The 13,926-nt window shown below is 50.7% G+C and overlaps 1 protein-coding gene across 1 annotated transcript in view; it reads right to left on the bottom strand.

The window, feature by feature from the left end:
• Positions 1 to 13,926, bottom strand: part of HYDIN (HYDIN axonemal central pair apparatus protein) — a 113,335-nt gene that overhangs the window by 97,141 nt on the left and 2,268 nt on the right. The window contains exons 2-6 of the mRNA XM_072043947.1: positions 8,758 to 8,886; positions 7,977 to 8,102; positions 6,753 to 6,872; positions 5,343 to 5,477; positions 1,031 to 1,230 (exon numbers count right to left, since the gene is read on the bottom strand). Coding sequence (XP_071900048.1) covers positions 1,031 to 1,230; positions 5,343 to 5,477; positions 6,753 to 6,872; positions 7,977 to 8,102; positions 8,758 to 8,874 — 698 coding nt within the window. The 5' untranslated portion in view covers positions 8,875 to 8,886. The remainder of the gene's footprint in view (positions 1 to 1,030; positions 1,231 to 5,342; positions 5,478 to 6,752; positions 6,873 to 7,976; positions 8,103 to 8,757; positions 8,887 to 13,926) is intronic.

Below are 13,926 nucleotides of genomic sequence, written 5' to 3'. Positions count from 1 at the left end.
GACGCCCTCAACAGACAAGGGAAATCATATCGGCTTTTGATCTTCATATGCACAGAATCCAGTTACCCAGAGCTCTGCTTTTTGTGTAGTTGGAGAAAACTTTTCTAATGCTTCCCATTTCCTTATTGCAAATCAGGACTGTGGTTATTTGATCACCGAACTTAAACTTTTAATATCCATAGCATTCAACATATGTTATATCACTTGCTAGAAGAGTTGGTAAGTGTATTGGAAAAGATGCTAAGCACCTTGTCAGATTTTCCCCTGCTACAAGGCTCCAGCAGAGGCAGCAGCATACATGTGGGATTTGTATAGGATATACCCCTTTCCCTTCAAAAGACACCATGCTCCTCCCTGCTCCACTTCGTGGCCCCACAGGCTGATTCCTAGGAAGGAACCAGGGAGGAGCGGCATCCCAGAACCTTGCTTATGAAACCTCACCAGCCTTTGGTGGGCCCCCATCCCTGCACTAGCTACTTGCTGCATTTTTGCCCCCACTAGCGTTTGGGGCAGTTTGGAAGTCAGGGTCTGCTCATCTCCACTGAAGAGCTCATTCCACTTAGTATTTGGTCCCAGGGACCAGACCAAACCTACAGCAAGATAAAGGTCCTCAACCACAGCGTTATTTTCAGGGCTTTGCTACCAACTGCTTTGACCTCCTGAGCAATAAATTCTTTATGGGTTCTTTCATCTGCTCATATCTGACCATTTCCAAACCCTGATCTAGGTCTACCTGACCTGAGCTTCCATAGCTGTCTGCTGTGCAGGATCTGGCCCAGCCCAAGGGCATCAAGTTGCCTTCATTCACATGTCCCTTGCAGAACCTTGGCGAGATGCTGTGCTGGATACACACCACTACATTATACAACCCTGCAGTTATCAAAGACTGCACCATTCCTAAAGCAGAAAGTGACTGCAAAACCCACATCCTGCCCATTTCCAGCTGCTACAGCACAGCTGCACAGATGCTCTGGCTCTCGATGCCATCACACAGCAGCTCTGTGGACAATCAGGATGCCAACTCCTTTACCTCTGGGTGCTGATGTGGTAGCGGGCCTCCCGGTTCCCGATGTTGCGAACCAGCAGAGTTCTCTGGGTGCTGTGCTTGACCGGGCAGACCGAGAAGTTGAGCTGGTCGGGGAAGTCCAGGATAGCTCGGGCACCAATGGCTCGGATAGGCACAATGAACTTCTCCCTCTCCGTGATGCAGGTGAGCTCATGGAAGTAATCCTGCAGGGAAAGAAACAGGATCAGCAAAAGTGCGTTTATTACCACAGCAGAAGGAAAACAGCTGTTTTCTGTCACTTTGTTCAATAATGCAGTAGCAGTTTTTATTTAATGACCTTTTATTCCAGTGGGATGACCAGTAAAGTCTTGTTAACTTGCAAAGAGGAAGCAGTCCCCTTGCTTCACCTGCTCTCGCAGCAAGCTGGCAGAGCCACCCCTATGCCATCAGAGGACAAAAATTACCTGATGCTTTGATTCTGAAGTGCCAACACATAACAATTTCCCATAAGGGATTAGAGCATGAAAAGAACCACACACATGACCCACAGCCAGTCCTGGATGAAGCACTAAACTGGACACATCTCCTGTGATAGCTGTTTGGTGCATGGGGGTGTTTATTCTCCCCCCCGAAGTAGTGCCATGAATGACTAGGCTGGGGATACAGCCCCTTAAGGTCTGTCTGGTCCATCTTCCCACCCCAAAGCGGCTCAGCCCTATACCCAAACTATTCCTGAGATCCCCAACAGGCTCTTTTAGCACTAACAATTCCCTCCCATCCCCAGCACCCGTTCCAGCTCTAATCCAGCTTTACAAAGTTCTCCTCGTGTCTGATCTCCATTTCCCTCTACGTCTCATCCTAGCCTCAGGGGATGCAGAAGATAGCTTTGCTTCCTCTGTGCTGAATATTCTGGCATGGTTGATGCCTTAATCATGTCTCCCTTGTAAATTCTCTGTAATAAGTGACTGGTGCCTCGCTGGCATGCCTACCTGGGGCACTGAACTCATTTGAGATCGTCTCCTTACCGCTTCAACTATGCGATGGTATAAAGTTTTAGCAGGAATTACACTTAGCATTGAGCTTCCTTAGCCAGAACCCATCCAGAGCCCTCTGTGCCTGGGCTTTCCCTGCCTCCTCCTCCCTGCCCTGGGCACCAGGACGCCACCAGGCTGCAGACCTTGCTCCAGCAGCAAGGCACAGCGTGCTCACCCCCTTCTCATCCGGGGTTGAGTTGCAGTAACAGATGCTGTCGCATCCAAGATATAAAAAAAGGAATAAAGAAAGGTCTTTTTTTTTCTAGACACATCTCAAATTTTCACTGGAAACTGTAGAAAGGCTCTGGCTTCTCATCTTTAGAGGGTAAAATGCCAGGAAGGGAACTGCAGAAGCCAATATCGTGTTTCAGGAGGGAGTTTCATCAGCAGCAAGCCTTTCTGAATTAGCAATTTCATACTCAGTCCTGAAGCCTAAGCCCTCTAAAATAAAGGAGAAGGGCAGCCCCTGCCAATTTGAAGCTCCTGTTATCTGCATACTTCTTGTTCTGGGCTGTTTGGATCCTCAGAAACCACACTAGCGAATAAAGCAAGCAATTTACTTTCTGTTGTTATTATTTTGGCCACCCCGGTGTAACACAGGCATTGTAAATCCAATTGAAAGCTGCATGCCTTATTAAGCCTTGGCATGCCATATTTCCTTATCTCTCCCCTCCAGATGCCAGGTAGACAGAGGACACAAGGAGCCCAGATCAGCAGTGGGATAACGAGGCAAGAAACTTCAGCGACCGGAGCTATTTGAGGGAAATAACGGGAACTCATTTTCAAGTCATTGTCACTGCTAAGGAGGGAGTGGATCAACAGGGATGTAAATAAAAGCCCAAGAACTGATACCTGTCCCAGCTCAAACCCCTGCATGGGGCACAAGCACCAGGGCCACCTGCATGGTGCTGCATGGGGTCTGCTGCAGAGAATGGGACAATGACAGCTGCAAACCCCTACTACAACACTTTCCTAAACAAACCTGTCTGGAAGAGAGAGGGGCTGCCTCACTTGCATGATTTAAAGGTTGTGCTGTGTTTACGCCCAGCTTTAGGCTATAGATTTCCATGAAAATATGACCTCATCCTTCACACGACGCCTCTCTGTTGCGAGGAAAGTAGAAATCATTGCACAATGCTGCCTTTTCCCTAATTCACCTTCGAAAGGTAATAAGTCGCAAGCTCCAGCCTTCAAAGTGTGACTGCTGGCATTTGTATGAGTGCCCACTGAAACGAACGCAGCTGCTGGCATCAGGGATGTCATCCCGGGCTCACGTTAGGGTTGATAGCAGCGTGACAGTAATTAACTGCCCAAGAAGCCAGCAAACTCAGGTGTCAGCCACCTAACTTCAAAATCCTTCAGTGAATTCTTTGCAGCAGACAGCTGCAAAGCCAAAAAAAAAAAAAAAAAAAGTCCTGTAGGGTAAGGTAATGTAGGAAGTCTACCAGGGGAAGCTCCCTGCTGAAACCACGATACCATAAAGGCTGGAAAATAAGGGCCATTAAGCGAGGAGAGGCTGGAGTGTGATGATAGCATCGCACAGGAACGAGTACCCTTCTGCTGCCTTCCTCAGCTACCGGTTCACAGGGTGCTTTGAAACCAGCCCTTTTGCCCCAGCTTCATTTGCCTCAATCTTTTCTCCTCTCTCCTCCCCGCAGGACTCATCCCAAAAATATGCTTGCAATAGCTGCTGCAGGCTGCAATGCTTCTCCAGCGGGGCTGGCCTGAATTTTAAAGGAGTTAATTTCAGTAACATAATAACTCATCGTCCTGTCATATTTCATATTAATCAATGAGCATTACATTCAGTCTCCGCTGAGCATCAGCGACGAATTTTGCAAACCTTACAGACTGAGCTGGTATTGCCTGAAAACATTGCATTGCTAACGTATAAAGAGCGAGGGGAAAAAAAAAAGTAGGCTGTGCTGTTTTTATATGCTTCTTGCCTCCTTCCTTCAAGATAATCTATGAACAAAACCAAAGGACAAGACAAGCATCCCTGCCTGCAGATGGTTTGCTCCACGAGGGTTTCCAGCCAGACAGGGGCTGCCAGGGCACCCCCACGGCACAACCAGAGCCATAACACGGAGCACGACAGGGTAAATCATTGGAAACGATGCCCGGCAGAAAAACGAGCATTTTGTCTGCAACACGGGTGCCAATGAAAACTGTGACATGCCAGCTGCATGTTGATTTTGACAACTCAACCATGCAGCGTGCTCCCAACAAGCAAGAAACCGCGCGTTTTTTCCAAGCGGGGGCTACATGGCATGTGGCATTCAGCCCCTCACCACTTGCATGCTGCTCTTCTTGAGGGCTCAGCTGCAGCCCAGCTCTGTGAATCAGAAACAAGAGCAAGAAAATCCCATAAAGCAGCCCCGCATCGGGATGACTTCCCCAGCCATGACAGAGGGGTTGGTGCCTACATCCCAGTTCCCTGGCTCACCCAGAACTCGTTTTTAGGGGGGTTTCAAGGCGCTGTGCACCTCCTGACCATGTTAGTGCTGCATTTCCCAAGTGCTCTCTGGGTCATCCCACCCGACTTCTGCTTCTGGTGATGTCCCTACATAGTTCTGCTGCCCCTCTGAGCTTGAAGAGCAGCATTCTGCCCTTTGTGGGCACCCATTTTTCCTCTTCCACCCCCAAAGTGAACATTCAGTAATTAATACTGATAAATCACATTTTAAAGGCACTTCGCAAAGCCTACATCATGAGACTAAACTCTTGTGTCACTTGGGTAGTTTGTAGAACTGCCCTAGGCAAACCCAATTTTTACCCTAAATATTAATGATGTTAAATAATTTCTCAGTCCCTCTGAAGGAACAGATTATTCCACAAGCACAGCGAGCTGGGGACCACAAGGCATTTCCTTTGTAGTTGCCTATATCTACTCTTCTAGGAAGGGACAAATTGTGAAATTAAAGCATAACTAAGCAGCAAATAAGAGATGAGCGAGCAGCCCATGCCCCGAGAGACCTCACACATTTGTCCTGGTGCAGAAACAAGCACGGTGGCACGGAATGGGTGCCCATCAGCAGAGCCCTCACCACAATAACATGCACAAGGACAGCCACACCAACTAAACATGAAATGCTGAAGCACAAAAGCAGATTGAAACAAGAACCTACAGCTTGAGTAGGACCTCCACCAAGGTGAAGGACTCTCTCAGTTCTGAATCCAGCACAACCCCACTGAAACCAGGAAAAATCCCTAAACACACACTTTCTCACTCATTCCAAATCCAGCCCCATGGGTCCATGCTCCACCAAAAGGCACCAGCCTCCTGGGACCTCTGGTCTCACCTTGTTCTCCTCAGGGGTGAACAGGATGTGGAAGGTGGAAGGCATGCCAGGTGCCACCTTACGGCACACGTCAGTGGGGCTGATCAGCTTGAAATAAGGTGAGCTCTCCAGGACGACCTTCACCAGCCGAGGTACCTGCAAGGGACAACGTGAAGCTATCAGATTTTGCAGCCCGGGTGGAAACAGAGAAAAGACACGACCCTGTTCAGGTGATGTCCTTCCTCAACCACCTTCCCACAGCACTTTTAGCCCTGGAGGTATATTTGTGCTATATGCCGGGGATAAAAAGGAGGACATAAGAAGGCAAAAATGACCCTAGAAGAAAAGGGGGGTGACAAAGAGCTGTTAAAGGGGGCTGTGAAGAAGCAAGGGAGCGCCACGCTCCATTGGGAAGGCTGATCCAGGAGATTGGAGCAGTCAGCTTGCCAGAGTGATGGACAGCTGGACTACCATTACCTCCTCCCCCCAGGCTGTGCCTATCAATTATGGGCTTCGGAGGCATTTTCTGCCCTGAAATACACAGCCAGCACCAACTCACAGTGTGGTTTTGTCATTAAGACCCTATCCCAGCTCCCCAGAGGTCATTGCAGAGCCTCTCTAAGATACTGGATTTTACAGAGCAGTCTCAGGTTACTGCATGGTACAAGGCAGTATCATTCAGAGAACCCGGTGAGAAAGTTAGAGGAGCACACAGCGCTGTTCTCTCCAGGACACTACCAAGAGCCAACACAATTAGAAAACAACAGCCCCTCTTGGGATTGGCATCTCCATGTGACAAAATACTCCAAAGATCTTCCTTAGAGCTCATCCTGCTTTTACAGCAGTGCTGTCCACTGGATGAGGTCTTAATAACTTCAAGAACTAACTCATTTCAGGTTAAAAAAATCAACAATTCACACGTTCTCTCCCCCGGTAGGGCATACAAATCCCAAGGTGCCGCTGTACAAGTTTATTATTTTTTACTGGGAATGGCAGAAATGTTGATGCAGATGTTCCTTTCCACTTGAGGAAGCATGAATAGAGCAAATGAGCTGTTTGCCTGTTGACCGACACTTGGCAGAGACAAACGTTTTGAAGTGCCACACAGATAATGGGGCAGCCAGAGCCAAGACTTTCAAGGGGAAGCACGATGAAAGAAGGAAACTACGCAGCCCTCAATATGCCACCAATGCAGAGCTTTCCAGAGGAAAAGCACCGACTGGAAGAGCTCCTTTGGGTTAGAACCCACCAATGCACGGCCAACACCAGGGGGAGAATCCCCACAACATGGGAAGATTTCCACACCCTCACAAAATGAAGATGAGATGTGTTATTCTGAGCGTGCTTCACCACAGCAGGGAACTTGCTATGCTGTGTCCCACTGGAGTACTTTGCTCTTCCCCCATTAAACCTCCACGGTCCCACACTTACCATGTCGTTGTTCCTCAGAACCAGCGGCACCTCGTAGACCTCACAGGGGACGTAGCTCTGAAACACCACCTCTGACGGGAAAGGCTGGAACAAGCTCTGATCCAGGTCAACTGCTGAGAACTGGAGGTGCAAGGCATCCGTGAGAGGAGGGATGCACGAAGGGGCATCCTGCACCGCACACACTCAGGGGGACACCTGCCCAGCTCCTTTTGGGAAACAGCAGCTCACCCACCTACCTCCTGAAGCAACCACAAGTTACTGGAGCACGTTAGCAGGCATCCCTGGAGGTGTTTCTCCAGAAGGGCTTCACCAAAAACAAGGCTGCACTGCCCTCTGCTAACGTGGCCACATGGTTCCCAAGTGCTCACCAAGACAGCTGTGAGTGTTCAGGGAGGAACCCAAGCCCAAGAGCTTGTGTGGGGCTCTAAGACAGGGTAAAACTCATCCCAGTACTAAGACAGATCTAGTCCCGTGGGTCCCCAGGTAGCCTATGGGGAGAGGGAGCCTAGAAACCAGCAAGCACAGAAAAGTACCATAGGAGGGGAGGCCAAAAAAGCAACAGAGGAGGCAGGAAAAAGGCAAGTGAGGTGAATGCTGGGTGGTTGTAAGGTTCACCCCTTGGCAGCATTACTGGACACTTGAGCAAGCCTGAATCCAGCATCCCCTTCTCCTATGAGCTTTACTGGGAGGGATGATTTATTTTATTCTATTATTGTTTTATTTAATACTGCTGCTCTCTGCCTCCTGCACTGTCTAGGGCAATCCTGGAGCAACCCGTTACAGGTCTCTGGCTGCCCGTTCTCTGCTCAGGAGCTCCCAAAAGCACATTGCACACTGAGCAGCCCCTTCGGAAGCAGCTTCGAGCAGGCAGGAGCCTTGCTCTGGATGCAGCACATCCACTCACCCCACCAGCTGTAGGCACCCAACAGCAGCACGCAGCCTGAAGCCAGGCACCTTCAGGTGTCCCAGCCCAAAATATCAATGCAGTCATTTTTGTTGATGAGTTTGAGTAATTAGTGTAGGGCCTACAGATTCCAAGGGTCAATGCTGCCACCAGCAAGGGGAGCCACGACACCAAGCACGACAGTGACTGCTCCAAAGTGAGAGGGGAGGTGGCCATTTCAGACAGAGGATGGAAAAAGGCAGCTCGTGTCCTGCTCCATCCTTCCCCCAGTGGAAGCGAGGAAACATCAAACAGCGAGGAAAAGGGCAGGAAAAGGCTACCTTTTGATGGGAGGTTTCGCTCATGTCCAGAAGCTGGACAATGTGGGGCCGGCGCGTGTCCCGAGCGGTGGCCAGCCTCTGCTGGGTGCTGAGGGACATCTCCTTCAGGAAGGCAGAGGGAGTCAGCTGCAAGGCAAGACACCAGCCAGGGCTGCAGAGATGCCTTTCTCCAGAAAGGCTTTTCTTGTTCAGGCACCACCAATGAATAATTTGTGCTCGCTAGGACAGTCCTGGAAGCCCCACAAGTTACCTGCTGAAATATTCATCACCAGTAAATTAATGATATAGAGCGGAACACGCTCACTCTAACGGAGCAGCTCTGTCCCATCAGCCTCTCTGTTGTGATTCGATGTGACATGTTTGGGGATTTCTGCTCTTTGGGTATTTGTTTCCTCTTTAGCGTCACTGGATTGAGCCATGGCCTTTGAGGAGGGTGGGGAGAGCTGTCAGAGCCCCCCGCTCAGTGCTCACAACCCCTCCACATGCATCCCTGGTGGGTGAGCCAAGGGAAGCAGCACTGTGCCAATGCCAAAGGGGAGAGGAACAGGTTCAAGTCCTCGTTCATCTCGTTTTAACCCATGCTTGTTCGCTCCCTGGACTGGCCTCACGGACCCCCCTACAGAAGCCTGCAGGGGCATCTCCTTGACAGAGCCTCAGCATGCAGAGGAGGCATCTGGGGGTGATGAGGGATCATCCTCGTCCCACTGCGGTTTGCAGAGCTGAATCTGTGCTCAAAAAATCCAACTTCAACTGCTCCTGCCTGGCCCCAGCAGGTACTTACTGTCACAGGCTCCTCTGCTTCGGCCACCAGCTGATGACGAGGTGACACCGCTTTGCCCTGGAACCCATCGGGGCTTCTGGAGGACTCCACGGAGCGATGGAGCTTGCTGGCAGCCATGGCTTGGGTTACCTGCAAGAAGCAGCAAGGGGACTTAAAAGAGGATGATATGGAGGATGATATGGAGATATGGCCTCTCCTACCCAGAAAAGAGCACAAGGATCCCCAGCAGCACCCACCCTCCTCTTATCCGTGCTCATGCCTGGAAAAAAGAGCCTCCCACCACCTCCTAATAGGTTCCTACTGGCTAAAAGCCACCTCCTTCCTGGCATGGGTGACCAAGAAGCATTCGCCCCCAAGCCACGCAGGGGCCCTGGGTGCAGACCCAGACGGTGCCACTCGCAGAGCACCGCAGGATGCACCCGTGTCCCCAAGCTGCAGCACCCTTCTTGAGCAAAAACCTAATGCCCCTGCCTGCTTGGTGAAGCACAGTGAAGAGGAAAACACTTCTGAGTCCTCAGCAGCTCCCCTCAGCCTCCCCCAAGCAGCCAAAACCTCACCACTAATCCCCCTCAAGTCAGGCATCGGGGCTGCCCCACACGTTAACCAAGTCAGCCCTGTCCTGCTTTACCAGCCAAGTTTTCCCTTCGAGCAAGGAGCCTTGCCACGTTTCTAACCACTGGAGCACAGAGTTCCATACTCTGATGGGAAATTATCCTTTTTCAAGGCTAATTTGGTTGTTTTAAGTTACAAAAGTTATCCGGCAAATCGGATTTCTTCCAGGCATGAAATTACCCCGGTGCCCAGGAGCATTTCTCCGTGGAGAATGAGGGCCCTAATTTTCACTTAACACCCAACCCGAAGCTCCCTACAGGCTGTAACGGTAGGGATAAGAGCATAAAACCATTAAAAGAACATGAGCAATTAGCTCAAACGTAAACACAACATGTGTGAAAGCAGGGCCACTTAAGACTCCTTCATAATTGCGGTTTTCCAGACCTTCGTTCCACAAGGGGCAGGGCTGGCAGGGCTCCAGCCACAAAAAGGGGGTGTGCAGGAAAGGGACGAAGACAAAGCAGCCCCAGGAAGATCCTAAATTCACCCCCCAAAGAGTATTGTACATGTTCATGGTATCGGGCCCTTTATGCAGGGCTCAGGTAGGACAAAGATGGGACTAAAAGGCAGCCCCGGACCCCAAAAGCACAACCAGATACCTAAGGGGCTGCACCCCTCTGTCCTTGCGAGGAAAAAGAGCACAGCCCTGTCCTGCAGGCACGGGGACACGCTCCAGCAAGGAGCTAGGATTTTCAGCTGGAAATAACTATTTTTCAAGGGAAATTTAAACGGGGACGATACAACATTAATCTGGATTTCCGTGCTTTATTGCTGGGTCTTGAGAATAACTGGATTATTCGTTACAATTTCCCAGCTGTAATTTCACTCCACTCGAAATTAATCCTGTCCATCATGCCCACGGCACCCGTTTCCCCCCCACCTCTCCCCATCCTCCAGCACGGAGCTGCCGCAGCCCCAGGGCTCTGCTCCCCGTGCTTTAGGGGCAAGGGGTGACCTGGGCTCCTCGGGGAGGATTCACCTCGTGCAGTGTCCAGCCTCGCTTCCCAAAAAAACGGGGGCTGTTGGTGGCACTGCTCAGCCCGGGGGGAGCCGTTGGCACAACGGTGCTGCCCAGGAGCAGTAACTGACGGGGCTGGTGGCTTCCAAGGGAACCTGGAGGGCAAATGATGGCACCTGGAAAGGGGGCTGCCCATGTCCCCCTCTCCTAAACCCTCCGGCACGTCTGAGGGCACAGAAACATGTTTGAGCATTTGGGGCTTTGATTTTGTCAGCTCTAGGCTGGAGCCAAGGCTGCTTTCTGCCTTGCACATCTCAGAATTGCAGTGGGTTGACGTGGTCCCTTACTCCGGTGGTTTCTGATGCCACTGAAATGCCTTCAGAAGAGTTACAGCCTTGCAAACCACTGCAGCCCATCTATTTCTTAAACATCTCACTCCGCAGTGACCGATTGCAGCAGCGTCGGAAAGCACGCCTTCGAGTAGCATTTGTTAACATCACAGAACATCAGGCAAATTAATTTGGACATCGCAGACAAGCTAATCATTTCTTTAAGAGCAAATAAAACGTTTCTGTGCAGTCTTACAAAGCAAGGATTTAATTTCTGCTCTCCTCACCCCAGGACGACCCTGACCTAGGGCAGAGCACCTCGTCACCGCAGCACTGGATGTGCCTTTGGGGGTGTCCTCTGCTGCTGCCACACCTGGTGAACACCCCCCTGATGAGCTTGTTCCAATTAGCACATGTACACACACCAATTTCCTGCTTCCAGCCCAAAATTTCTTGCCTCGCCGGGCAGATGGAGGAAGCCAAATCCCTCAGCCCTCCTGGGCAGCAGCATCCCATCAGCGTGAGCTGGCACCGAGCACCCTCACAGCTCCTGCAGGGCACTGCCTCACACAGATGCTTCACTCCCAGCTTTAGGGCCATGGTAAAGGGGCAAACGAGTCACCGAAGCAGCCAGCCTGTGACCAGGAGAGAACTGCCCTCATTAAACAAAGGTGCAGAGCCCCAGCTGGGCTGCTCCACCAGCTTGGGTGCTAGCTATCGACTCAAGAGACCCACAAAGCTTTGGTCTTGGATGCAGGTTTTCTGACTGCAAGAAGAATTTAGGACAAGATCTCATCTGAAGCAAGGTTTTAATGCTTTGCTCTGTCCCCAGACCCACCCAAGCTTGAGCCAGGCCAAGATCCAGCTACAAGTCGGGCAGTGCTGGAGCACCGAGGTGGGCACCGAGGTCAGCATCTGCTCTGGCCATTCCCCTTCCAGGCAGGCTTCCTCCTCCCCATATTAAAGTAAGACCCCAGGGAAGGGGTGGTCTTGGCTCAAGACTCTCCTCAGCTTTGGAAATTCAAGCCCACACGTCCCAGCAGAGCACCTTGGACATCCAGCTGTCAGCCCAGGCGAGGTCACTGCCTCCCCTCCCAGCAACGCCACACAAAGGAAGCAACAAGGAAAGGGCAAAGCTGGTGGGCTCTGCTCCCTTGGATCACAAAGTCTTTTAGCTAATAGCTATTTAAAATGCAATGCTAAGCAGTCTCTGGAAGGAGAAAAAAATAAAAATAAGAGAGACCAGGAACATCTTCAGAGAGCAGGAAAAAGATTTGTCTCACGATGTGGGCTCACAGCTGCTGCAGTGACTCCTTGCAACAAGGGGACTGCACAGCATCCCCTGCTCCCAGGCATTTATGGGCATGAGCTACCCTGGGGGTTGATAAAAGCACCTTCACCTCTTTAGGGCAGCAGCATTAACTTCTGAACACTACCTGGCTCATGAGATAGCGTGGGATCACACAGCCAACGTGGACCTGTAGGCACCAGGCAGGCCTTCAGGCCAGCTCCGTCCTGCCAGGACTGGGAAATTCAGAAGGAAATAGAAGCACAGAGGGGTCCCTTGGTGCCTGTGAGCTTGGCAAAAGCTCTTTTGAAGAAGCTGCTGGAAGCACTTAGATATGGCCCTAAAGCATCCAAATCCCTTTGTGCATCTGTCCAGCAGCTTCCCTCTAAAGTAAAACCGAACAGCTCTCTGAGGATGCTGCACAGAAGAGACATGAAATGAGGAATAAGTAGCCAATTTCTTAGACATTAAGAAAAAAGAGGGGTTCATATAAAGGCAGTTTCATGCCTATCACAATGCCACGTGCTAACACTCTTATGTCAAGGGACCCCACGCCAGTTGTGCTGCAGCAGCAGCCTCTGAGCTGGTCCAGCACTGACTGCTGGCCCTCATGCCCTGTGCACTGCAGCACCCAGCTTCACTTGTAGGGGCACAGAGCTGGGGCTGACCCCCCCTTCAGCACACCCAATAAATCCTTCCTCCTTCCTCCCACAGAGATAAAGCATCTCACCGGAGTAACCGGATAATTGGCCTTTCTATTACACTTTGCTGGAAGAGGGAGACAGGAGATCTGCTAAAACTGAGCATCAGGATGCTATTGAACAATTTTGTTCAGCTAAATCATCTTGCCCCTCTCAGGCTTAAGTAGTGAGATCACATTTCTTGCCTAGATATCACCTGCTTAGCCATAATTACCATATAAACAGCATCTCAAGGAAGCCAGGAAAGGAAAAGAGGAGTTTCCAGGACTAATCTCTTGCCCGTCCAGCTCACCGCTAAGTGGTTCAGAGATTTCTAAATCAAGTCTCACTACTCAGAAAGCCTCACCTGCCACCTTTATATTCCACTCCCTCCATATTTTATCACTTAAGTGCTGTCATCCTGCAATTTATTACAAAAGCTCTACCACAGCCGAGATAATTAATAGGAGTCTAGCATACACCTTCCTGGTACTTTGCTCAGCCAGCTCTCAGCTGGCACTGAGGTGGCCCAAACTCTCCTCCAAGGGTCTGCTGGAGGCTCCCCAGCCCCACATGCTGTAATTTGCAACTGTGGCTCCTGCATCAAGTCCTTCTAGTGTTATTTGCCCTCCCTGGCTGCCTCTCCCAGCATTTGAGCCCTGCTACTCTGACTTTGCAACTGGCATCAACTCCTCCTCTCTGTTTGCTTATTTCCTGGCAGCTGGAACATTGTTTTGGTTTGTAACTCAGAGCTTCCAAGCAGCTGACAATCTGGGGGTGGAAAAACAAACCAAAGGGCTAGAAATGGATGCCCAGGTCAGGAACAAGCAGCCACGCATGGGGTCAGAGCTTTCTCTGCAACACTGAATCCAGAGTCAGCTGAGCAGTATCGCTGTTTAGCTACTGTCAAGACCTGATCCGAAGTTCATGGAAATCACAGAAAGACTCCTATGAATATCAGGCTGTATCCGCATGTGATTTCTTACCCTAGAAGTGCTAGGACACGCGACTCGCGCTAGCTTACAACAGCTCCAGTGAAAGGAAACAATTCTGCATTCCCCAAGGGCTTCCAGCATGTGAACAGTAGCTACAGTTCTGCTGATGTGCATTAATTAATTAATCCACCACCTACCTGCACAGCCCAAGCTGGAACAAGGGAGGCTGCCAGCATCCCTGAAAGACCCAGTGTCCCTCTCTGAACCAGCTCTCAGCTGCTGCAGCACCAGCCCGCAGCCCTGCAGCGCATAGCACAGCCTGCATGCTGCTGGCATCCCGACCAGCTGCCCTCACCAGCAGTGACCC

Source organism: Anas platyrhynchos, chromosome 12 (assembly GCF_047663525.1).
Source record: "Anas platyrhynchos isolate ZD024472 breed Pekin duck chromosome 12, IASCAAS_PekinDuck_T2T, whole genome shotgun sequence".
Lineage (NCBI taxonomy): Eukaryota > Metazoa > Chordata > Aves > Anseriformes > Anatidae > Anas > Anas platyrhynchos.
The sequence above is the reverse complement of the archived record's forward strand: the minus strand, read 5'-3'. Positions and strand labels throughout refer to the sequence as shown.